The sequence below is a fragment of the Piliocolobus tephrosceles genome, chromosome 1, assembly GCF_002776525.5.
Source record: "Piliocolobus tephrosceles isolate RC106 chromosome 1, ASM277652v3, whole genome shotgun sequence".
NCBI lineage: Eukaryota > Metazoa > Chordata > Mammalia > Primates > Cercopithecidae > Piliocolobus > Piliocolobus tephrosceles.
This window is the reverse complement of record NC_045434.1, coordinates 206,439,911-206,464,733: the sequence shown is the minus strand read 5'-3', so window position 1 is coordinate 206,464,733 and position 24,823 is coordinate 206,439,911. Positions and strand designations below refer to the sequence as shown.

General features: G+C 54.0%; 1 protein-coding gene and 1 pseudogene across 2 annotated transcripts in view; one reads left to right on the top strand and one right to left on the bottom strand.

Moving 5' to 3' along the window:
* The first annotated feature begins 5,313 nt into the window (after positions 1-5,313).
* The window catches only part of FBLIM1 (filamin binding LIM protein 1), a 21,484-nt gene continuing 1,974 nt past the window's right edge, over positions 5,314-24,823 (top strand). Inside the window, 8 exon segments of the mRNA XM_026448298.1 lie at positions 5,314-5,346; positions 11,440-11,557; positions 11,742-12,011; positions 16,113-16,306; positions 17,260-17,362; positions 18,813-18,982; positions 23,849-24,041; positions 24,044-24,190. Of these exon segments, the coding sequence (XP_026304083.1) occupies positions 11,762-12,011; positions 16,113-16,306; positions 17,260-17,362; positions 18,813-18,982; positions 23,849-24,041; positions 24,044-24,190 (1,057 nt within the window). The 5' untranslated portion in view covers positions 5,314-5,346; positions 11,440-11,557; positions 11,742-11,761.
* LOC111527283 lies at positions 20,103-20,580 on the bottom strand (annotated as a pseudogene). Its single transcript, XR_002726616.1, has one exon. The product of XR_002726616.1 is annotated as a 60S ribosomal protein L22 pseudogene (transcript).

Here is a 24,823-nt window from a genome sequence, read left to right as displayed (position 1 = left end):
AGTGAGGGTTTGGGGCTGGCTCAGAGACCCTCCCAAATAAGGGGCAGAGGGGCCCTGACTGGCAAGGCCTAGGGTGAGGAGGGGCCCCCTCAGTCCGCTGAGCCTCAGGCCCCTCCTTGGCCTCTCCCACACTTCTCACCCTCCTCACCCTGGAGCCTGTGCTGATTTGCTGAGTGGACGGCCTGGCCGTGGGAACCAGCACGCCTGGTCAGAGCCAGTTCAGGCCCCTAAACCTGAGGGGGATTAACACCCAGACAATATTGTCACAGCCAGGTCTTGGCAAGCTGGGATCTGCCTGGGTGAGGCAGTTGGACACAGGATTGGAGCCTGAGAGTGGACACCATGTGGTTCTAGCTGTGGCCTGGTCAATTCCCACTTGCCTTTTTTTCCTTTTTTCTTTTTTGGTGGCATCTCGCGTTGTCTAGGCTGGAGTGTAGTGGTAGGATCTCGGCTCACTGCAACCTTCACCTCCAGGGTTCAAGCAATTCTCCTGCCTCAGCCTCCCGAGTAGCTGGGATTACAGGTGACTGCCACCACACCGAGCTAATTTTTTTTTTTTGAGACAGAGTTTGGCTCTTGTCACCCAAGCTGGAGTACAGTGGTGCGATCTCAGCTCACTGCAACCTCTGCCTCCCAGATTCAAGCAATTCTCCTGCCTCAGCCTCCTGAGTACCTGGGATTACAGGCACCATGCCTGGCTAATTTTTGTATTTCTAGTAGAGACAGGGTTTTGACATGTTGGCCAGGCTGTTTTCAAACTCCTGACCTCAAATGATCTGCCTGCCTCGGCCTCCCAAAGTGCTATGATTATAGGCGCGAGCCACTGCACCTAGCCTCATGACTATTTATTTAGAACAAGGAGAAAAAGCGCAACAAATAACTGGAGAAATACAATTTTAACTGGTTTAACAAAAAGTAAGGGCCAGGCATGGTGGCTCATGCCTGTAATCCCAGCACTTTGGGAGGCCGAGGTGGGTGGATCACGAGGTCAGGAGATTGAGACCATCCTGACTAACACGGTGAAACCCCGTCTCTACTAAAAAAAAAAAAAAAATACAAAAAATTAGCCAGGCATGGTGGCGTGCGCCTATAGTCCCAGCTGCTGGGGAGGCTGAGGCAGGAGATCATGCCACTGCACTCCAGCCTGAGTGACAGAGCAAGACTCTGTCTCAAAAAAAAAAAAAAAAAAAAAAGGCCGGGCATGGTGGCTCAAGCCTGTAATCCCAGCACTTTGGGAGGCCGAGGCGGGTGGATCACGAGGTCAGGAGATCGAGACCATCCTGGCTAACACGCTGAAACCTTGTCTCTACTAAAAATACAAAAAATTAGCCAGGCGTAGTGGCGGGTGCCTGCAGTCCCAGCTACTCGGGAGGCTGAGGCAGGAGAATGGCGTGAACCCAGGAGGCGGAGCTTGCAGTGAGCTGAGATCATGCCACTGGACTCCAGCCTGGGCGACAGAGTGAGACTCCGTCTCAAAAAAAAAAAAAGATAAGAAAAAGTAAGGGAGCCCATAGTTGTACTCCAGTCTGGGTGACAGAGCAAGACTCTGTCTCAAAAGAATAAAAAATAAAAAGTAAGGGGAAAAAAATGCATTGACTCTGGAGGTCTGGTAGTAGGATTGCAGGCATGGCTGGATCCAGCAACTTAAGTGATGAAATCAGTTATCTTTCTTTATCTCTTTGCTCTGCTGTCCTCTGTGGTGGTCCAAGTGGGGTGCAAAGGTGGTGTCAAGCTTGTATTCTGCCAGTCAACAAGCCCAGAGAGCTTATTTTAGAACTAACAGCCACCATGATTGGCTAGACATAGGTCATGTATACATACATCTGCAGAGCCAGGGGATGTAGGAGTCCCATCTTAACCCCAGGCACTGAGAGTGGAAGAGAGGTTCCCCAAACAGAAACTGAGTGGTTATCAGAAGCAGGGAAAGCTGTGCCGGGCTATCAGGAGCCATGGATGTTCCTTGGATTCTCTTGCAGGACGAAGTCACGTCCTTCCCTTCCGTTCAGCACTGTCCCTCTTACTAAAACTTCTATCCTTTATGTGGTGGGGAGAGCAAAGGAATTCATCTTTGAACACCTACTGAGCACCAGGTATTTTTACCCACATTTACCCCACCAGATTCTCGCTATGAAGCCACAAGGGACAAACCTGGGTTTGCAACCCCTCTTTTGCAAGAAGAAACTGAGGCCCAGAAAGACGTGATTTGCCCAAGGTTGGCAAACGGCAGAGCTGGAATCGCTTCCAGATACTGATGTTACTCACAGCTGTATCTGTGTCCCCATCTGACCCAGACACCATGGGGGAGCTCCCTTTTCTCTATGCTGCTCCTCTCCCTGCCCTGCCTAGCACACCGCCCCACACACAGCAGCACCCAGGAAATAGGCATTGGACTGACCTGACTCCATGCAGGTAGGGTGGAGGATGGGGGATGGAGGAAGAAGCTGGGAGGCCCAAGGGGCTTCTGAGGCTGTCTGCCAAGCTGATGTCTGACCTTGAAAGCCCAAGATTTCCCCTCTGCCCCCTTTCCCTGGGAATATTCGTCCCTATTCTCACACTGGCTCCTCCCCATCTCAACTTAACCCTCACCTCCTCAGAGAGGTTCTCCCACCCCCACTTCATCCCCAGCCATCCCCTTTTGTCTCAGACTCTTGTCCATTCCTTCATAGCACATTTTACTATTGGTTATTATTATGTTAATTTACTTTATGGTTTGCTTTACCCAACCTCCCTGTAAGGTCTGTGGGGACAAGGACTGATCATGTCTGATTTGATCCTGTTGTCTCCTTGACTCATGCATTGCACACAGTAGGTGCCCGGCCAGTGTCTGCTCAGTCAAAGCTCTCCACTGTGGAGGTACCACCCCCGCCCCGGCAAGACCTCAAACCTCTCTTCCACCCCTTCCCTGCCACTCAGGGTCTCAGCTGCCACCATCCTAATAGAAGATTGAGCCCCTTGCCTGCTGGGGTCATATGAGGGAGAAGAAAGCCCTTGTGAGCCTGGCAGGGAGGGTGGAGGGCAGCAGAGCCTCTGAGCTGGCAGACAAAGGGCGTGTGTTCTTGTCCAGTGTACTTCCTGGGTTTCCGTTGCAGGAAGTTTGGCACCTGCCGATCGGTGACATCGACACCCGGGCTGCTGCGGGCCAGGTCGGACCCCTCCATCCGGGAGCAGTGGTGGGGCGGTGGAACAGGCGGCCTGGGGTGCTGGAGGCAGGTAAGCAGAGGCAGTTGGACCCCTCATTTCCCTTGGACTGTCCCAGAGCAGATGTGGGAAGCCTGGGTCCTAGACTAAGTCAGCGTGACCTTGAACAAGGCCCCAAATCAACCCTTCGTTGCCTCACTATCCCACCTGGGGGTGCAGCAGGTGGTTCAGGGGATGCCATGGGGGTGAGGGCAGGCAGCTCTACTTTTATCTCTTCAATAAACTTTTGGGTCACTAAGCACTTGTAAAGGGATTCTACAGCCAAAAGCGCCTGAAAACCCCCAGATCGCACCTTCCTCCTTTGCGTCCTTCCTGTCTCTGGCGTTCAGTGTTTCCCTCCCAGTGGAGGGTATGGGGAAGTCTCCTCCAAAGAGTGCTGCAAAGCTGAGGTTTTGCGGGGGGGCGGGGGCAGGATATCACCAGCGGGGACTCAGCCTTGAGTTCCAGCCTCGCCCTGCTGCACAGAACTCTCATCACCTCCAAGCCACGGCTTCCGAATCTGTAAAGGGTGGCAGTGGTACCTGTTCCTGAGACTAGCAGAGCTGTGTGCCCAGGGACACAGTGGCTCTGGTTTGAATCTGGCTCTGTCATTTGCCCCTAGTGTGGCCTTGAGCCTCTCTGGGCCTCAGTGTCCTTGACTGTGAACAGGAATCACCAGCCCTGGCACCCAGGGCTCTTGTGGGATTAGGATGGGGATGAGGATGGGTCCCTGCACCTAGAAAGCCCCTGTCAGTGGCAGGCGCTGGGACTGCTGCAGTTACTGCTGCTGTTACTGCAGCCTGGCTGCGAGGATCAGATGGGAAAAGGGGCGACAAGAGGGATGGGAGGGGCAATGATCAGTGGGTGAGGGCGGAGGCAGCCTCCTCCAACCCTCATAAACCAGCCTGCCTCAGAAACAGCCCCAGAGCCAGTCCCAGAGCCACCCTGGAGGGGTGACTGTAGTTGAGGGGTTGCAGGAGAGGGCCAGATCCTGCCTGGCCGCCCCGCAGATGGCGCTGGGTCCAGCGCTCCTCCAGCCTCAGCCACTGTGGCTTTAATCAAAAGAACAATCTGTTTGCCTCTGAATCAGACCCAGATTCCTTTCCCCACAATGTTCCTGAGGCCTCCAGGGACCCAGGCAGTCCATCCCGGCCCCATCCCAGGCCCCAGAGTCCAGGCTCTGCCTCCCCTCCCACTCCTGTCCTAACTGCTTCAGCTGGGAGGGGGAGGGAGGGGTTCAGACACCGGACCAGCCCTGCTTTCCAGAGCTCCTGGAGGGGCCTGTCCCCGGGGACACTGGGACCCACCTGCAGAGGGCTTACGGCCCAGGGGAGCGGAACAAGGTGACCTGCTCCACTGGAGGTCTCTGAGACCCCCACCCCCAGGGACACTCCCGGAAAAAGCCCCCAACCCAGCCTATATGAACCACTATTAATCACAGTCCTGGCTGTGACTGTCACCTTTTATCCTCAGGACAACCTGGAGAGGTAGGCAGTGGCTACCTCCACTTTACAGATGACGATGCTGAGGTTCAGGAGGTGGCCTGACTGCTCCAGGTCTTCCGCTCAGTGAGCGGCCGCAGAACCCTGGTCGGTTTGATGCAGAACCCCAGCGGATCCCAGAGCCAAACCAGGGTGTCAGCGCTCACCTCCGCCGGACAGGGAGGTGGGGTCGCCAGCGCAGGAGAGCGAGGGAAGGCGAAGGACAGGGACCACTTGGGGTCCATAAAGGATGCGACGGGGTGGGCAGCGGGGAGAGAAGGAACCCCACCCCCACTCCCCATCCCCCCACGCCCACTCCCCACCCCCCCATCCCCCCCATGCCCACACCCTATCCCCCATCCCCACGCCCCCATCCCCACCCCCGGGCCTGTGCCAAGGGGGAGGGGAGATGTGGTCCAGGGAACAAAGGGAGGGGGAGGGGGAGGGGGCGGAGCGAGGCGCGGCCAGGCAGGTTGGGGGGCAGGTAGGGGCCGCTTCCGCGGGGCAGGAATCCCGCGCCCCCTCCCTGCGAGCTTCACCTTTTATGGTAACGCGGCGCGGGGCGGCGGGGCGGAGGGAGCCGAGGGGGCGGGGAGGGCGGACTGGCGGAGGGGGCGGGAGGCCCCGCGGCTCCGGGCTCCGCTGTCGCGGGCGTCGGATCGGAGCCGCCGGGACGCCGGCGGCCCAGGTAAGCCGGCCGGGTGGGTGGGTGGGGGTCGCGTCCCTCCGTCCCTGCCCCCGGTGCACACAGGTGACAGCGCGGGCAGCGCTGGGCCAGAGCCTGCTCTGTCCCCAGCCGGGACCCCTGGCGCGGCGCCCCTGGAGGGGCCTGCCGGTGGGGGGTGCGGTCCTCACACCCTTTGCGTCCCAGTCTCTTGGTGTCTGTCCCCGGAGTCGGGGGGTCGGCAGGTCCGGGACGAGGGCTCAGTGAGGATGGCGGAGGGCCGAGTCCCAGACCGGGAGCGGGAGCGGGAGCGGGAGCCGGGGACCGGGAGCGCTGGGCGGAAGCTCCCGCACAAAGGGCCAGAGTCCCGCACATGGATCCAATTAAAGCCCCGGCGGCGCCCCGCGGTGACCCCGGCGGCCGCCTTGCTCGGCTGCCTGCGGAGGGTCCCGCGTTTCCGGAGCCCCGGGGAGCTCTGGGCCCCTTTTCCCAGCCAGGGTCAGGCAAGGGGAGGGACGGGCCCCGGGGCTGCTCCTCTTTGGGCCTCACGCGCCTGTCGGGGGCTGAGAAGGTGTGGAGATGGCCGATCCCTAGGTGTGTGCCCTGGGGCGGTCTTGGCGCCGTCCCTACCCCTCACCTCCCGCCCAAGCCTGAGGACCCCGGGGAGAGGCTGGGGCCGCGCCCAGATTCCTGCTCTTAATGACGGTGTAGGCTCTGTCCGGGTCCTGGAGGCACCCCCAGCCGAGCCCAGCCCCGGGCTGCTTCTCCCGCTCAGCCGCTGCCTAACCAGCTGTCCTTCTCTTTGCCCCTTCCAAGGGCCTAGACCCTGAGTCTTCTTTCTTTATATATCCTCTCAGCCGCCCTAGGGACACACTCATTCTCACTTTATGAAAAAAAACGAGACCAGAGAGTTTCGGTGACCTGGTCGGGGTCGCCCCGCAGGAAAGAAGTGGGGCCCCCTGTGAACCCAGCTCTCTACCTCCTCTCTTTCCCTGGGGTGGGAGAGAGGTTGAGGGAATCCCTCCCCTAAGCTGCAAGGTGGGAGGGGTTGGGACACTGTCCTCGCCGCCTCTGCCTAAGTTTAATTCCGTACCCAAAGGTAGACTGCTTTATCCAGTCATTAAAGAACAAAGCTGGCCGGGCGCAGTGGCTCACGCCTGTAATCCTAGCACTTTGGGAAGCCGAGGCGGGCGGATCACCTGAGGTCAGGAGTTGGAGACCAGTCTGGCCAACATGGTGAAACCCCGTCTCTACTAAAAATACAAAAGTTAGCCGGGTATGGTGGCGTGCGCCTGTAATCCCAGCTACTCGGAGGCTGAAGCAGGAGAATCGCTTGAACCTGGGAGCCGAGATTGCGCCACTGCACTCCAGCCTTGGCCACAGAGCAAGACTCTGTCTCAAAAAAAAACAAAACAAACAAAACAAAACAAAACAAAGGTTAAGGGGGGGCCCCGGAGGTTTGTTTTTTTTTTTTTTTTTTGAGTAGGGAATAAGGAGTAGGAAGGAGGACTGTGGGGGTGGCCCCCCTGAGCTGCACATCCTCTGTCCCAAAGCTGCAGCCTCTGGGTGGCTGGCTGGATCCCTGCCTCCTTCCTTCCTTTGGACAGGAAATGACTTTCCCTCCCTTTGTTCCCACTTTTCTCCACTTACCTAACTGGATCTGTGATTCGCTCTCTGGGGGAGGAAGAGTGGGGGCGGAGGGTCCCCTGGGCGCGACTGACTGGGACACTGCCCCGGGGAACTTACAGCCTGCTCCCAGCTGAATGGGGGGCAGTGGGACCAGAGGGAAGCCGGGACTCCCTTTCCCCGGTGAGACTGACAGGGCTTTGAAGCTCCTCAGCTTAGTCCCACTGGGGCCTGAGGTCCCTACAGTCACTTCTTGGGAGGTATGGGGGCTGCCCAGCTGTGAACATCTGGCCTCAGTGCTGGACCTTTTCCGAGAAACCAGGCAGATCCGACTTCCTGGAGGAGTGGAGGAAGGGTCAGGGCTGGGTGGGAGGAGGCGGAGGGCCATCCCAAAGGCCCACAGCAACCCCTAGGGACCAGCCCGGAACGTGCCGACCACAAGATTTCTGGTCTGGATTGGGCCATTCTAGAGTGAGAACAGGCCTGGGAACTTGGGTGACCTTGTGCCACCCAAGGAAGGAAAAGTGTGTCTGGGGACTTTTGGATGATGTTCCCTTAGAATTCTGAGTGCCATGGATGGCCTGGGAAAGTCACTTAACCTCTTGGAACCTCACAGGGTCCATCTACTAAGTGGGGGCAGGATGGGCCTTTCTTGTAGCTAGATTGAGAGGCTGGTGGGTTTTGAGGCACATATAGCACCTGGCACAGGGCCTGGCACGAGATAAGTGCCTTATCAGTGAGTTGTTTGGTATTTCTTTAAATCTCACATGCACACACACTGAACATTGTTAACAAAAATACAAGAATAGATTCTTTTTTTTTTTTTTTTTTGAGACAGAGTCTCGCTGTGTCGCCCAGGCTGGAGTGCAGTGGTGGCCAGACCTCAGCTCACTGCAAGCTCCTCCTCCCGGGTTTATGCCATTCTCCTGCCTCAGCCTCCCAAGTTGCTGGGACTACAGGCGCCCCCACCTCGCCCGGCTAGTTTTTTTGTATTTCTTAGCAGAGACAGGGTTTCACCGTGTTAGCCAGATGGTCTTGATCTCCTGACCTCGTGATCCGGCCGTCTCGGCCTCCCAAAGTGCTGGGATTACAGGCCTGAGCCACTGCGCCCGGCCGATTCTTTTTTTTTTGAGAGGGAATCTCGCTCTGTTGCCCAGGCTGGAGTGCAGTGGCCCGAACTCGGCTCACTGCAAGCTTCGCCTCCTGGGTTCATGCCATTCTCCTGCCTCAGCCTCCCAAGTAGCTGGGACTACAGGTGCCTGCCATCACGCCTGGCTAATTTTTTTTTTTTTTATATTTTTTAGTAGAGACGGGGTTTCACCGTGTTTGCCAGGATGGTCTCGATCTCCTGACCTCATGATCTGCCTGCTTCAGCCTCCCAAAGTGCTGGGATTACAGGCATGAGCCACCATGCCTGGCTGACAAAAATAGATTCTTAAACTTATAACAAAATATAAAACTAAAGCCTGAGACAGCCAGCGTAAACATACATACTTCCAGACATCATTTCCAAACCCGGAAGCAAAAGAAACGTACTTTTAAATAAGTTCTGAAGCTCTTTCCTAATATATTGGTTTCTTACTCAGAATAGATATTTTATATCAGACTGAGCTATATATTTTAGCCAAACACATAAACCAACTTAACAGCAATTTAGGAGCACGCGTTATTGTTTTTATTGTCATCCATCACTGGCTGAGAACCCAAAGTGGCCAGTGCACTTTGAGATAAGGAGGGAAACGTGAAGAGTGAGATAGAAAAGGAGACATGTTTAGCCCTGGGCACAGGCGTTGGGTGCCTGGTGAGATCTGGTGGGCTCACTGGACGCCCAGCTTCCCCACCTGTGGCCCCACCTCAGCCTTGGCCACAGAGGCTACTGTCAGCAGGAACTACCTGAGAGATGGGAAATAATGTCCTTTTCCTGACGTCAGGGTATCAGGGTGCCACCATGCTCTCTTGATGTATTTTTTTTTGAAAGAGAGTCTCACTCTGTCACCCAGGCTGGAGTGCAGTGGCGCAATCTCAGCTCACTGCAACCTCCACCTCCCAGGATTCAACTGATTTCTCCTGCCTCAGCCTCCTAAGTAGCTGGGACTACAGGTGCATGCCACCACACGTGGCTAATCCCCGCCCCCCTCCCCAACAGAGTGAATCACAGATCCAGTTAGATAAGTGGAGAAAAGTGGGAACAAAGGGAGGGAAAATCATTTCCTGTCCAAAGGAAGGAAGGAGGCAGGGATCCAGCCAGCCACCCAGACCAGCTAGAGGCTGCAGCCTTGGGGCAGAGAATGTGCAGCTCAGGGGGGCCACCCCCAGAGTCCTCCTTCCTACTCCTTATTCCCTACTCCAAAAAAAAAAAACCTCTGGGGCCACTTCACAAAACTAAGCTTTGTTCTTTTTTTTTTTTTTTTGAGACAGAGTCTTGCTCTGTGGCCAAGGCTGGAGTGCAGTGGTGCGATCTCGGCTCACTGCAACCTCTGCCTCCCGGGTTTGAGCAATTCTCTGGCTCAGCCTCCCGAGTAGCTGAGATTACAGGCGCCCGCCACCATGCCCAGCTAATTTTTGTATTTTTAGTAGAGACAGGGTTTCACCATCTTGGCCAGGGTAGTCTTGAACTCCTTACCTCGTGATCCATCCGCCTTGCCCTCCCAAAATGCTGGGATTACAGGTATGAGCCACCACACCTGGCCAAATTTTTGTATTTTTAGTAGAGACAGTGTTTCACCGTGTTGGCCAGGATGGTCTTAAACTCCTGATCTCAAGTGATCGCCCACCTCCCAAAGTGCTATGATTACAGGTGTGAGCCACCGACCCAGCTGGATCTGTGCTTTGATGCCTGCACTCTGAGCTATCCTCTAGGCACACAAAGAATGCAGACCCCGCTGAAGGTCAGACGCATTGATAGTGAGCTCGTGAGCCAGCCTGTCCTGCCCTGGGGCTATCATCGCTTTCTTCCACCCTTGGCAGCCAGAAACCGCCCTTGGAGAGGGCCAGGAATCAGAGGGCGCCTTGTGGACAAGGTGATGCTTGAGCTGGGCCTCTAAGAGAAAGCTGAAATTCACCCTGTGGGGGCAGGAGAGGAAAACCACAGGAGAAACACTGCAAGGCAAGAGAGAGGACATAGGAAGGGCAAATGGTCCAGGGGCTCAAAGAGGCTGAGGCCGCTGCAGTTGGACTTCATCCTGAGGTGGTGGAGAGCCATGCATTTTTTTTTTTTTTTTCTCGGACAGAGTTTCGCCCTTGTTGCCCAGGCTGGAGTGCATTGGCGCCATCTCAGCTCACTGCAGCCTCCACCCCCACGGGTTCAAGTGATTCTCCTGCCTCAGCCTCCCAAATAGCTGGGATTACAGGCCCGCCAGCACACCCGGCTGATTTTTGTATTTTTAGTAGAGATGGGGTTTAACCATGTTGGTCAAGCTGGTCTCGAACTCCAGATCTCAGGTGATCCACCTGCCTCGGCCTCCCAAAGTGCTGGGATTACAGGTGTGAGCCACCGCTGCCCACCTTTTTTTTTTTTTTCTAAGACAGAGTCTCGCTCTGTTGCCCAGGCTGGAGTGCAGTGTTGCAATCTCGGCTCACCGCAACCTCGGCCTCACAGGTTCAAGCAATTCTCCTGCCTCACCCTCTCAAGTAGCTGGGATTACATGTGCCCACCATCACGCATGGCTAATTTTTGTATTTTTAGTAGAGGTGGAGGTTCACCATGTTGGTCAGGGTGGTCTCGAACTCCTGACCTCAAGTGATCCACCTGCCTCAGCCTCCCAAAATGCTGGGATTACAGCTGTGAGCCACCATGCCCAGCCCATGGAAGGCTTTGGAGTAAAGGAGAAAGAGATTTATGCTCTAGAAAGATCAGGGTTAGGAGGTGAGACCAGAGGCCATGGAACCTCCCCATCTCTGCCCTTGCCCCCTGCCCACTGCCCAGGCCTGAACCAGGACCCAGGTTTTGGAGATTGGGTGGAGTGAGAGATTCCAGCACTAGAAAGCAAGCAAGGAGGATGCTGGCTCATGTGCAGGGCTGAGAAAGGGCAAAGCAGAGCAAAGTGGCCAACAGCATGGGCTCTGGGTTCCAGTGCTACCTCACCATTGTGTGACCCTGGACAGGTGACTTCTCTCTGAGTCTCGATTGCTTGATGTGTTAGGTAGGTGGTGACAGTGCCTGCCCCACAGCCACCTTGTGAGTGTTTGTGAGTTAATGAGGATAATGTGCTCAGGGCAGAGCAGCTCTTGGTGAGGGCAGCTCTCACTGCCCCCGCCCACTCCGCCACTGGAGCCCAGCCCTGACGCCCTGACAGATCCTGATCTGTTCTCTTTCCCTTCCAAAGTGGAGCTAGCCTGAACCTCCAGGACTTCAGCCCTTCCAGGAGAATCTGATCCCAGGTGAGGGAGGTCACTTGGGATGTGGCCCAGCAGGCAGGCGGGACTCCAGGCTGGGAACAGAAGTCAGCCCTGCTGGGGCTGGGAGCTGAAGGAGCTGTTCCTTTCTCATAGGTGTTAGACGAGGAAAAGTGATCATTGGTGAGGACCGCCCTTTGCTTCCCTTGGTGTGCAGGTTCAGGAGAGGGGCAGTCAGGACTTCCGGGTCTCACCCCTGTGGCCAAGTCCCCTGGTGAGCCCTGTCTTCCCCAGCAGGACACCCCCCGGCCCTGGCTGGGCTGGGTGCTGGACTGAGTTGTTGGGATGGTAGGGTGGCTGACCTGTCTTTTTGGGAGGAGGGAGGCTCTCTGCCTCTCGGGGGAGGGTGTCTGTGTGTCCAGGTGGCAATCCTGTGCCATGCCCCACTCTGTCCCTAGCCACACCAGGAGCTGAAGCCATGGCCTCAAAGCCTGAGAAGAGGGTGGCATCATCTGTCTTTATCACCCTGGCACCCCCGCGCCGCGACGTGGCTGTGGCGGAGGAAGTGAGGCAGGCGGTTTGTGAGGCCCGGCGTGGCCGCCCCTGGGAGGCTTCTGCCCCAGTGAAGACACCCGAGGCTGGCTTGGCGAGGAGGCCCAGCCCCTGGACATCCCCTGGCAAGGCTGCAACCACAGTGCCAGCTGCACCTCTGCAGCTTTCCAATGGAGGTAAGAGCAGAAGGGACTTTGGGGAGGACCAGGTCAGAGGCAGAGGTGGGCAGGAAGGGGCAGGCTCCAGCATCATTCATTCATTCATTTGTTCGTTCATTGAGTGCCTACTAAGTGCCAGGCAGATTCTGGAACCCAATTGCCTGGGTGTGAACCCTGGCTTCTCCATTTCTCAGCTGGGTGATGTTGGTGGGCCACTTAACCTCTCGTGCCTCAGTTTCCTAATCTGTAAAGCAGGGATAAAGATAGTACCTCCCTCGGAATGTGGTTATGAGGATTAAATGAGTTAATACACATGTAAAGTGTTTAGCCTTGTCCATATCACACAGGAAGTGCTGAGAGATAAGGGTTTGAGCCTGCATGAAGCTTCCATCCCAGTGTGGGGAGCACACATAATGAAAATACGATGTCTGATGTCGGGCAGACACATGTGCTCTCATGGAGTGAAGCAGGGTGGAGGGGTGAGGAGTGAAGCAGGGTGGAGGGGTGAGGAGGGGCAGCTTTTCTGTTTGTTTTGAAACAGAGTCTCACTCTGTCACCAGGCTGGAGTGCAGTGGTGCAATCTCAGCTCACTGCAACTTCTGCCTCCCAGGTTCAAGCCATTCTCCTGCCTCAGCCTCAGCCTCCTGAGTAGCTGGGATTACAGGCATGCACCACCATGCCTGGCTAATTTTTGTATTTTTAGTAGAGATAGGGTTTTGCCATGTTGTTCAGGCTGGTCTCGAACACCTGACTTCAGGTGATCTACCCGCCTCCACCTCCCAAAGTGCCGGGATTACAGGTGTGAGCCACTGTGCCTGGCCGAGGGGCAGCTTTTCATAGGGTGCTGAGGATGGCTTCTCTGAAGAGGTGACATTTCAGCTGAAACCTGAATGACAGCATGGAGCTGGCCAGGGGGAGGTGAAGTCTGAGGGGCGGTGCAGAGGCCCTGAGGCAGGAGGCAATTTGGTGGGTGAAGGGTCTTTTAAAGTGCCTTTGTTTTCTCCTGGGCTTTGCTGTTCTCTTGCTGTATGAGCGTAGTGAGCCCTCTCCTTGCTCTGGGCCTCAGGGTCCTCTTCTGGAAAGTGGAAATTTGTGTGTGGATGTGACCATCAGTCACAAAATGAACACAGCACTAATGAGTGTTCCATTCCCTTGGGCCTTGTCGGACGGGCCCTGTTGCCATGGTCACAGGGAGCCTTCCAGTCCTCTTCCCTGTGTCTCCTATGGAAAGTCTCAGCTGTCAGGCGGGGCAGGAGTGAGGAAGGGTGACAGCCCAGGGCCCTGGGGCAGGGGGTGGGTCATCATCTGACAGGATACCAGCTGAGATGCTAAGGGGCAGAGGCCAGCCCAGGGTAGCAGTCCCTGGAGTCTTCCAGGTGCCTATTCAGGTGTCTTGCTATCCTTGAGCAGGGCTGGAACAGCCCTGTCTGTCATAGAAATCAGCTAGCCATCAGTTGGAAGTGCTGATTACAGGAAGCCAGAAAGGGGTCAAGACAAGGGGCCACATGGGTTTGAGTGCGCATACGTTTCCATGGAACATGCTTCCTCCTTGTGACAGATACTCCCACGTTGATCTTTCCTTCCTAATCTCGCATCCTAAGAACACAGGCTCCTCCCAGCTACCTCGCTGTATAGGAGGGCCATCATGACAAAATTCACACATCAGGACATAGGATCCAACTGGAAGCAAAAATATGTGCCCCTTCTGGGTGGGCAAGAAAGTCTGGGAAATAGAGGCTAGATGTCAGAATTTCTGGGACATTTTCTTTCTTTCTTTTCTTTTCTCTCTTTTTTTTTTTTTGAGATAGAGTCTCACTCTGTCGCGCAGGCTGGAGTACAAGTGGTATGATCTCAGCTCACTGCAAGCTCCGCCTCCCAGGTTCACGCCATTCTCCTGTCTCAGCCTCCTCATTAGCTAGGACTACAGGTGCTCACCAACACACCCAGCTAATTTTTGTATTTTTAGTAGAGACGGGGTTTTACCGTATTAGCCAGGATGGTCTCGCTCTCCTGACCTCGTGATCCATCCGCCTCGGCCTCCGAAAGTGCTGGGATGACAGGCATGAGCCACCACACCCAGCCTAATTTTTTTTTTTTTTTTAGATGGCGTTTTGCTCCTGTTGCCCAGGCTGGAGTGCAGTGGCGCCTGGCATTTCCGGGGCATTTTCATGGTGGTTGGGATTATGGGAAGAGGATCTTGGGAGTGTGGGAACAAGATCAAACTTGCCTGGGAAGGGCTGGCCTGTCACTGGTCAGCATGGCTGGCCGGCCGTTTCATCTGCCAATTTGATACCCTCAAACAGAGCACAGGGATCTTGGGGTTCAGTCTCCCTGAAGTGAGATAAGTTTTAGGTGACCAGCTTGGTCATGTGCCTGGTCTGACACAAAGGCTGGCCCCAGGCCCTGGGGATGCTGCCAGCTGCTTGAAACCGTCTACACCGAAGGCTGCCATCTGCTGTCTGCCTAGTGCTTGTCCTCTTAGAGTCATCCTCCAGCAGGTCTGGGACCCCCTTTCTTCCCACCTGCCCTGGGGCCTCAGGTGCCCTGCTTCTCTCTTGAGTTCCTGCCCGCCCATCACAGCCTGTGGGCCCTGCACCGGGAGGCAGGCACTGGGAGAGGCCACAGCACTCTTACTACCTCTCCAACACCTGATTCCTGACTCCGTGAGCTCATCGGGGTCTGGTTCTCACACTTCCGCTGAGTCAGCAGGAGCGTCACCCGGGCCTGTACCAACACAGCCACTGGTCTGTTCCAGCACAGCTGCTGGGTCCCACCCCGAGTATCTCTGATTCAGCAGATCTGCCGTGGGGCCCCATAATTTGCATTTCTTTTTTTTTTTTTTTCCAAGATAGGGTCTTGTTCTGTCACCCAAGCTGGAGTGCAGTGCAGTGGCGTGATCACGGCTCACTGTAGCCTCAACCTCCTTCGCTCAAGTGATCCTCCCACCTCAGTGTCCCAAGGAGCTGGGACTGCAAACTCTCACCACCAAGCCTAGCTAATTTTTGTGTGTGTGTGTATATATATATGTATATTTTGAGACAAAGTCTCGCTCTGTCACCCAGGCAGGAGTGCAGTGGCGCGATCTCGGCTCACTGCAAGTTCCGCCTCCCGGGTTCACGTCATTCTCCTGTCTCAGCCTCCTGAGTAGCTGGGACTACAGGCGCCCGCCAACACACCCAGCTAATTTTTGTGTTTTTAGTAGAGATGGGGTTTCACCATGGTTGCCAGGCTGGTCTCAAACTCCTGGCCTCAGGTGATCCGGCCTCCTTGGCCTCCCAAAGTGCTGGGATTACAGGCGTGAGCCACCACGCCCAGCCTAATTTATTTATTTTTATTTTTATTTTTAGATGGTGTTTTGCTCTTGTTGCCCAGGCTGGAGTGCAGTGGCACAATCTCAGCTCACTGCAACCTATGCCTCCTGGATTCAAGCGAATCTCCTGCCTCAGCCTCCTCAGTAGCTGGGATTATAGTCATGGGCCACCACGCCCTGCTAATTTTGTATTTTTAGTAGACGCAGGGTTTCTCCATGTTGGTCAGGCTGGTCTCAAGCTTCCAACCTCAGGTGATCCGCCTGCCTCAGCCCCGCAAAGTGCTGGGATTACAGGCGTGAGCCACTGCACCTGGCCCTTTTTTTTTTTTTTTTTTTTTTTTGAGACAGGGTCTGGCTCTGTCTCCCAGGCTGAAGTGCAGTGGTGTGATCTAAGCTCACTGCAGCCTCAACCTCTTGGGCTTAAGTGATCCTCCCATGTCAGCCTCCCAAGTAGCTGGGATTACAGGCCTGTGCTGCCATGTCTGGCTACATTTTTTTTTATTTTTAGTAGAGTTGAGGTTTCCCTATGTTGCCCAGGCTGCTCTTGAACTTCTGGGTTCAAGCAAACTGCCTACCTCGGCCTCCCAAAGTGCTGAGATTATAGGCATGAGCCACCATTCCTGGCCTAAGATTAAGTTTCTTGCCTAAGGACACACAGCACATCAGTGGCAGAGTTAGAGATGGAACCCAGGCCGGGGTGACCCCAACCCGAGCCCTCAGCTACCCTCCGTGTGCCCATGTGGGCAAGTAAAACCCTCCCCGGTCCACCTGGGAGGCTCTGACCAGCCCTGTCTCCTCCCCCATTGCAGGATGCCCACCCCCTCCTCCTGTCCTGGATGGTGAGGATGTGCTTCCTGACCTGGACCTCCTCCCGCCGCCTCCACCGCCCCCTCCGGTGCTCCTACCTTCTGAAGAGGAGGCTCCTGCTCCAGTGGGGACCTCACTCATTGCAGACTTACAGCAGCTGCACCTGTCCCCGCCCCCACCCCCGCCCCCACCACAGGTACTGCCCTCCCCAGCAATCCCTTGGTCTCCTGGGTTGGGGGACGGGGAGTCTGGGCCTTCTGGGCATTCAGGGGTTCTAAACCTGGACTTTGTCTGGTGCATTCTTCTGCTCGGGGGCAGTCCGTCTTTGAAGCTCTCAGAAGTCCCTATTCAGCAGGTAAAAATTGGTTAAGCGTTTCATGGTCCCTGGAGAGGGCTGCCACTGCCTCCCCGCTCCACCCGCTGCAGACACACACTTCAGCTCTGAGGAAGACATTTTCCTGAGTCTGACCTAAATCCCTTAGGCTGCATAGGAAACCTGGTTTTTGTTTGGTTGGTTGGTTTTGAGATGGAGTCTCACTCTGTCGCCCAGGCTGGAGTACAGTGGCATGATCTTGGCTCACTGCAGCCTCCGCTTCCCAGGTTCAAGGTGATTCTCCTGCCACAGCCTCCTGAGTAGCTGGAATTACAGGCACCCACACCATGCCTGGCTAATTTTTGTACTTTTTGTAGAGGTGGGGTTTCACCATGTTGGTCAGGCTGGTCTTGAACTACTCACCTCAGGTGATTCACCCAGCTCGGCCTCCCAAAGTGTTGGAATTACAGGTGTGAGCCACTGCGCCTGGCCAGGAACCTGTTTTTTTAACCCTGGGCCCTTAACGGAGGTTGTGTAGAAATGGGGGGCATCACAGGCCAAGGGCTTAGTCCACTTCAGTCCAGCATCCACGGGGAAGGCTGGTTGCAGGAGAGTCCTAAGTAGGATGAGGAGCAGTGGCTGATCAAGCGACCCCAGTCAGCTGCCACTGCGACCTTCCTGCTGAGAGGCTTAGGCAGGTCCCTTGCTTCCCTGGGCCTCGGTTTCCTTCTCAGTGCAATGCGGCTAATTGCACCCGTTGCCACCCAGAAAAGGAACAGAGCTGGGAGGGTTGCATGGGGTCCCCACTGGGTAACTCCCTGTCTGCATCCCCACAGGCCCCAGCGGAGGGACCTTCGGTCCAGCCTGGTCCCCTCAGGCCCGTGGAGGAAGAGCTGCCACCTCCTCCAGCAGAACCTGTTGAGAAAGAGGCATCCACAGGTGGGTGCGCAGGGCTGGGAGGATTCTGGGGGGATCTCATGGGGCCAGCATGGGCTTCCAGGTAGAAACCAGGAGAGTGAGGACCCACCCCCTTCCCATCCCCACCCCAGCTCCTGTTACAATGATGGACTTTGTAGGTGGGCATCTATTTAATTTGTGTGGCCTTAGCCTTTTCCCCTTTATACCTAAATTCTATTTAAAATGTTAGTCTGCACAGTTTGCTACGATAACAAAAATGTCTTGAAATTTTGTCTCGTTATTTTATTTTCTGAATACCTAATGCCCTCACACAGTGCAATAAACAGCATGAGTGAGGACACAGTGAGAAGCCTGCAACCTGCCCCATCCCCTTACCACCCGGTTTCCTTCCAGATGGGCGTCCTGTGTCATTGAGTTCTCATGTATCCTGCCAAAGACACTGTGCACATACGAGCAAATACAAATATGTGGCCACCCACTCCCTCCCCCCATTTTTCCATAAGCAGCAAACTAGGCCCTTCTACTCTTCACTTTCTTTCCTTTGTACATCTCAGAGCTGGTCACACATCAGAATATAAAGTGGCTCCTGGCCAGGTGTGGTGGCTCACGCCTATAATCCCAGCACTTTGGGAGGCCGAGGCAGATGGATTACCTGAGGTCAGGAGTTTGAGACCAGCCTGGCCAACATGGTGAAACGCTGTCTCTACTAAAAATATGAAAATTAGCTGGGTGTGGTGGTGTGCGCCTGTAATCTCAGCCACTCGGGAGGCCAAGGCAGGAGAATTGCTTGAACCCGGGAGGCAGAGGTTGCAGTGAGCTGAGATTGTGCCACTGCACTCCAGCCTGGGTGACAGAGTGAGCCTCTGTCTCAAAAACAAATAAATAAAATAAAATAAAATAAAGTGGCTCCTGGCTGGGCATAGTGGCTCATGCCTGTACTCCCAGCACTTTGGGAGGTCAAGGCAGCCAACAATCCCTTTGTCCTGAAACTGCTGTCCAGAATTCCTTTTTTTTTTTTTTTTTTTCTGAAATAGAGTCTCGCTCTGTCGCCCAGGCTGGAGTGCAGTGGCACGATCTCGGCTTACTGCAACCTCCACCTCCTAGGTTCAAGTGATTCTCCCGCCTCAGCCCCATGAGTAGCTGGGACTACAGGGGCATGCCACTATGCCCAGCTAATTTTTGTATTTTTAGTAGAGATAGGATTTCACCATGTTGGCTAGGCTGGTCTTGAACTCCTGGCCTCAAGTGATCCGCTCACCTTGGCCTCCCAAAGTGCTGGCATTACAGGCATGAGCCACCACGCCTGACTCAGATTCCTTTTTAATGCTCCTCATGACCCTCTGTATTTGTCATTTGAGGAATTTGCAGGGTTTGAGACAGAGCCTCGGGTACCCTGGGCATGTTCTAGGTGGTGCCTAGGTACAGTCCTCACAGGCTGGGCTAGTAATGGCCTGTGTCTTCCCTACCCCAGACATCTGTGCCTTCTGCCACAAGACCGTGTCCCCCCGAGAGCTGGCTGTGGAGGCCATGAAAAGGCAGTACCATGCCCAGTGCTTTACGTGCCGCACCTGCCGCCGCCAGCTGGCTGGACAGAGCTTCTACCAGAAGGATGGACGACCCCTCTGCGAACCCTGCTACCAGGTAACCCCTGCAGCAGACCTCTGGGTACCAGGCACTGAGCTGAGCACTTAGAATATGTTATATCATTTCACTCCCCATACAATCCTGGGAAGTAGGCACTATTGACCCCTTTCACAGATGAGGAAACTGAGGCTCAGAAAGAAGGAGCCCAGTGAAGGTGATTAGTTTCCTAGGGCTGCCTGTAAGAGATCACAACCTTGGTGACTTCCAACAATACACGTTTATTCTATCCCGGTTCTGGAGGTCAAAAGTCCAATATCAGCTTCACTGGCCAAAACCAAGGTGTTGTGCTGTCTGCAGGCTTGAGGGAGAATGCACATCTCTCCCTTTTGCAATTTCTTTTTTTTTAGTTCTTCTTTTTTGGGGTGGGGGATGGAGTCTCACTCTATCGCCTAGGCTGGAGTGCAGTGGCACGATCTCGTCTCACTGCAACCTCTGCCACCTAGGTTCAAGGGATTCTTCTGCCTCAGCCTCCTGAGTAGCTGGGATTACAGGCACCTGCCAGCGCACCCAGCTAATTTTTGTATTTTTCATAGAGATGGGGTTTCACCATCTTGGCCAGGCTGGTCTTGAATTCCTGACGTTGTGATCCACCCGCCTCGGCCTCCCAAAGTGCTGTGATTACAGGCCTGAGCCACCGCACCCAGCCTCTTTTTTTTTTTTTTTTTTTAAGATAGAGACTCATTCTGTCATCCAGACTGGAGTGCAGTTGTGCAGTCTCGGATCACTGAAACCTCTGCATCCCAGGTTCAAGCGATTCCCATGTCTCAGCCTCCCGAGTAGCTGGGACTACAGGTGCCTGCCACCATGCCCGACTAATTTTTGTATTTTGAGTAGAGATGGGGTTTTACCACTTTGGCCAGGCTGGTCTCAAACTCCTGACCTCAAGGGATCCACCCTCTCAGCCTCCCAAAGTGCTGGGATTACAGGTGTGAGCCACTGCACTCGGCCCCTTTTGCAGTTTCTGAAGCTGCATTCTACTTGACTCCTTCCTCTGCCATCAAAGCCAGCAGTGTAGCATCCCGCTTCAGCGGCCCTATTGCCACCTCTGTGTCAAGTTACAGGGACACTGTGATGGCATTTAGGACCCACCTAGATAATCAGGATAATCTCCCCCATCTTTTTTTTTTTTTTTTTGGTTCCCAAGTTTTATTCAAGAACTCATACAAAATATTCCGGATAAATGAAATTTAATCCTCATCTTCCTCCTCTTCTTCGTCCTGGTTAATCTGGAAGTAACGTAATTCGTAACTCTCTTTGCTGTTAGCAACTACGCGCAACCAGTCACGTAGATTATTCTTCTTCAAATATTTTTTGGTGAGATATTTCAAATACCTTTTGGAGAAAGGCACCTCAGATGTCACGGTGATCTTGCTCTTGCTGCTTTCGATGGTCACCACCCCTCCACCAAGGTTCCCAGCTTTTCCGTTCACTTTGATCCTTTCTTGCAAAAACTGCTCAAAATTGGCAGCATCCATGATTCCATCTTCTACAGGGTGGGTGCAATCAAGAGTGAACTTCAGAACCTGCTTCTTTTTTTTGCCCCCCTTCGCCACAAGTTTTTTCACTGGAGCCATGGCCGCAGCGGAGTTAGAAAGGGACAATCTCCCCCATCTTAAGATCCTTAACTTGGCTGGGCTCAGTGGCTCACGCCTGTAATCCCAGCACTTTGGGAGGCCGAGGCGGATGGATCACGAGGTCAGGAGATTGAGACCATGGTGAAACCCCGTCTCTACTAAAAATACAAAAAATTAGCTGGGCGTGGTAGCGGGCGCCTGTGGTCCCAGCTACTCGGGAGGCTGAGGCAGGAGAATGGCGTGAACCCGGGAGGTGGAGGTTGTAGTGAGCCAAGATCGTGCCACTGTACTCCAGCCTGGACGACAGAGTGAGTAAGTAAGACTCCGTCTCAAAAAAAAAAAGATCCTTAACTTATCCCATCTGAAAGCCTCTTTTTCCGGGCAAGGTAACGTTCACGGGGTCCAGAGATAAGGACCTGAATATCTTTGGGGGCATCTCTTAGCTACCCCACGAGGTCACATAAGATGGCCAAGCAGCTGGGATTCTACTCCACACGCATGTGGCTCTGGAGGCTGCCGTCAGTCTTGCCACCATCTCCCCTAGAGCCACAAGGTTCCAATGTTTGATCTCACGGAATCTGTGTTGCTTCCGGGTACCAAGTGCAATCTGGGAGAGCCAGTTGGGATGCCAGCATACTGGAATTTCTAACTTTTGGATGGTTTGTGGTGGCATGTCGAGGGTGGCAACCACCCACAGCCGCATCCCCTGGGTATGTGTGTAGGCCACTCCGTGTGCTTATGATGAGGAACACCTGGAAATCAGCATTTTGAGCAAGTGTCTCAGGTGATTCTCATGCATATAGAAGTTTGAAAACGGCTGAATTGAGGGGTTAGAGTATTTGGAGCTGAGACTCTCCAGAAGAATCCAAACAATCCAGTCCCAGGCTCACCACCAGTGAGGCACTGTGGGAGGAGAGAGGAGCCAGGCCCTCCCTGCCGTGTCCCTGTGACCCCATCAACATGATGGGGGAGTATCCCTCAGGGGTGAGACACTGGGGGAGGAGGGGTGAGGAGGGGTGTCTAGCTGAAAGCAGCCAAGAGGAAGACTTGATCAGTGTGCTGGGGAGAGAAGGGCCGTGCCCATGAGAGGGAGGGTGGGAGTGGGAGATGCCCCCTACATCTGTCCAGGTGGGGTCAAGGTAAAATGCACAGGAGCACAGCCAGGAAGGAGAGATAGCATGTCCAGGAGAAAAGGTGGAAAGGCTAGAGGGAGGCCCACTGCCCTGCCTCAGGTATCTCTTTATCATTGCTCCTTATTCCAGAAGGAATTTGAGGCAGCTTCTATGAATGCATATATACCAGCCAGGCGTGGTGGCGGTGGCTCACACCTGCAATCTCAGCACTTCGGGAGGCTGAGGTGGGAGGATTACTTGAGGTCGGGAGTTCGAGACCAGCCTGGACAACATGGCAAGACTCCACCCTATTTTAAAATAGTTATTTTTTATTAAAACATGTTTTTAAAGAGAATGCATGTATACCTATAGACCACAATGATATAGGTGCACTGAAAAATTCCACATGATTCTCCCACCTCAGCTTCCCAAGTACCTGGGATTACAGGTGCCTACCACCATGCCCAGCTGGTTTTTTTGTTTGTTTGTTTGTTGGTTGGTTTTTTTTGTTTTTGTTTTTGTTTTTGTTTTTAGTAGAGACAGGGGTTTCACCATGTTGGCCAGGCTTGTCTGGAACTCCTGACCTCAGGAGATCCGCCTGCCTTGGCCTCCCAAAGTCCAGGGATTACAGGCATAAGCCACCTTGCCTGGCACATTTCTTCTTAAAGACGTCATATAAAAGTATATTAACTGGCTGGGTGCCGTGGCTCATGCCAGGCCGAGGCAGGCAGATCACCTGAGGTTAGGAGTTCGAGACCAGCCTGACCAAAATGGAAAAACCCTGTCTCTACTAAAAATACAAAAACTAGCCAGGCACAGTGGTGCATGCCTGTAATCCCAGCTACTCCGGAGGCTGAGGCAGGAGAATTGCTTGAACCCAGGAGGCGGAGGCTGCAGTGAGTCAAGATCGCACCACTGCGTTCCAGTCTGGGCGACAGAGCAAGACTCCATCTCAAAAAAAGGAAAAATCCTGGGCACGGTGGCTCATGCCTGTAATCCCAGCACTTTGGGAGGCCGAGGCAGGTGGATCACCTGAGGTCAGGAGTTCAAGAGCAGCCTGGCCAACATGGAGAAACCCCGTCTCTGCTAAAAATACAAAAAATTAGCCTGGGTGTTGGCGCATGTCTGTAATCCCAGCTACTTGGGAGACTGAGGCAGGAGAATTGCTTTAACCCAGCAGGCGAGGTTGTGGTGAACCAAGATCGCGCCATTGCACTTCAGCCTGGGTGACAAGAGCGAAACTCCGTCTCAGGAAAAAAAAAAAAAGGTAGATCTCATGTTAAGTGTTCTTCCAACAATAAAACAATTTGTAAAAGACTGCAATAATACTATAATATATAAAATAAAGACATCCAAACAGAAGGAAAATCAAAATAGAAAGTGAGACGAGATCAAAGGGAATGTTACCACGCACCGTGTGTGAGGAGGCCAGACAGGGAGGCTCACGCCTGTAATCCCAGCACTTTGGGAGGCTAAGGCAGGTCGATCACTTGAGGTCAGGAGTTCGAAACCAGCCTGGCCAACACAGTGAAACACCATGTCTACAAAAAATTAGCCGGGCGTGGTGGCATGCACCTGTAGTTTCAGCTACTCAGGAGGCTGAGGCATGAGAATCACTTGAACCTCATGTAGAGGATGCAGTGAGCTGAGATTGGGGCACTGCACTCCAGCCTCAGTAACAGAGTGAGACTCTGTCCCAAAACAAAACAAAAACCAAATAACAACAAAAAAAGCCCTATAATGGTTTCTAAATGTGAAATGTGGAATTTGGCTCTGAGTTTCCAAGTGGCCAAATGGAAAAGGGAAAGAATTTGAAGGCTTCTTGTCTATATGACAAAAGCACCCAATTCTCCTGAGAATTCATTTTCCTGATCCTGAAGTTTAAGCAAAGTTTCTCCTATGAGCTCTGTGAACCCTGGCCTTAAACATATCCCAGTAACAAGAAATGCAGCCATAGCATCAGGGCAGTATTCCTTGCAGTAAGCCAAGGATGCAAGGCTAAGCTCAATTTGTTATAAGCAATGGTGGAGGTTTTGGGTGATAGTTACAGGTTGTCTGCAGGCCTCTCCTGTACTTCCCAATTCCTGGGCTCCCGAGGGCAGCCTCCCAGAAGAAGAGACCCTTGTGGGTTGGAGTGGGTGTGCCGTGGATGACTCTGGCAGTGGCCTCTGTCCCAGGACACGTTGGAGAAGTGCGGCAAGTGTGGCGAAGTGGTCCAGGACCACATCATCAGGGCCCTGGGCCAGGCCTTCCACCCCTCCTGCTTCACATGTGTGACCTGCGCCCGGTGCATTGGGGATGAGAGCTTTGCCCTGGGCAGCCAGAACGAGGTGTACTGCCTGGATGACTTCTACAGGTACGAGAGGGGTTTGGCACCAGGTGGGGTGCAGGGACAGGGCGAGACCCAAGCAGGATGAAGGAGCCGAGCCTGAGTCCTGGGTGCTGGGCCCGAGTTTCCTGTCTACTGGTTTATTATAAAGAATATTACAGGGCTGGACAGGGCACGGTGGCTCATGCCCGTAATCCCAGCACGTTGGGAGACTGAGGCGGGTGGATCATGAGTTCAGGAGATTGGGACCATCCTAGCTAACACGGTGAAACCCCATTTCTACTAACAATACAAAAAAAAATTAGCCAGGCCTGGTGGTGGGCGCCTGTAGTCCCAGCTACTCAGGAGGTTGAGGCAGGAGAATGGCATGAACCCAGAAGGTGGAACTTGCAATGAGCTGAGATCGTGCCACTGCACTCCAGCCTGGGCGACAGAGCTAGACTCCATCTCAAGCAAAACAAAGCAAAAAATTAAAATATATATATAATGTCACAGGCAGGTATTATTAAGGGTTCTGTTTTACCAACCAAGGCACACAGCAGCTAAATACCCAAAGTCTCTCCACAGGTAAGTATTGAAACTCTTGGTAAGTATACACATCCCCAAGGACCTGACTTTCGGGCCCTGCTCTGAAACCCCAGACCTCTGGGTCTGCCCTTGGAGCTGAATGACGCAGTGGGGACACATCTGTTGGACTCAGTCCCTGCCCATGAGCTGCTCACCACTCAAGGAGAGCGACAGATGTGCCTCTTAAGAAAGAAGTACTAGGCCGGGCGCGGTGGCTCAAGCCTGTAATCCCAGCACTTTGGGAGGCCGAGACGGG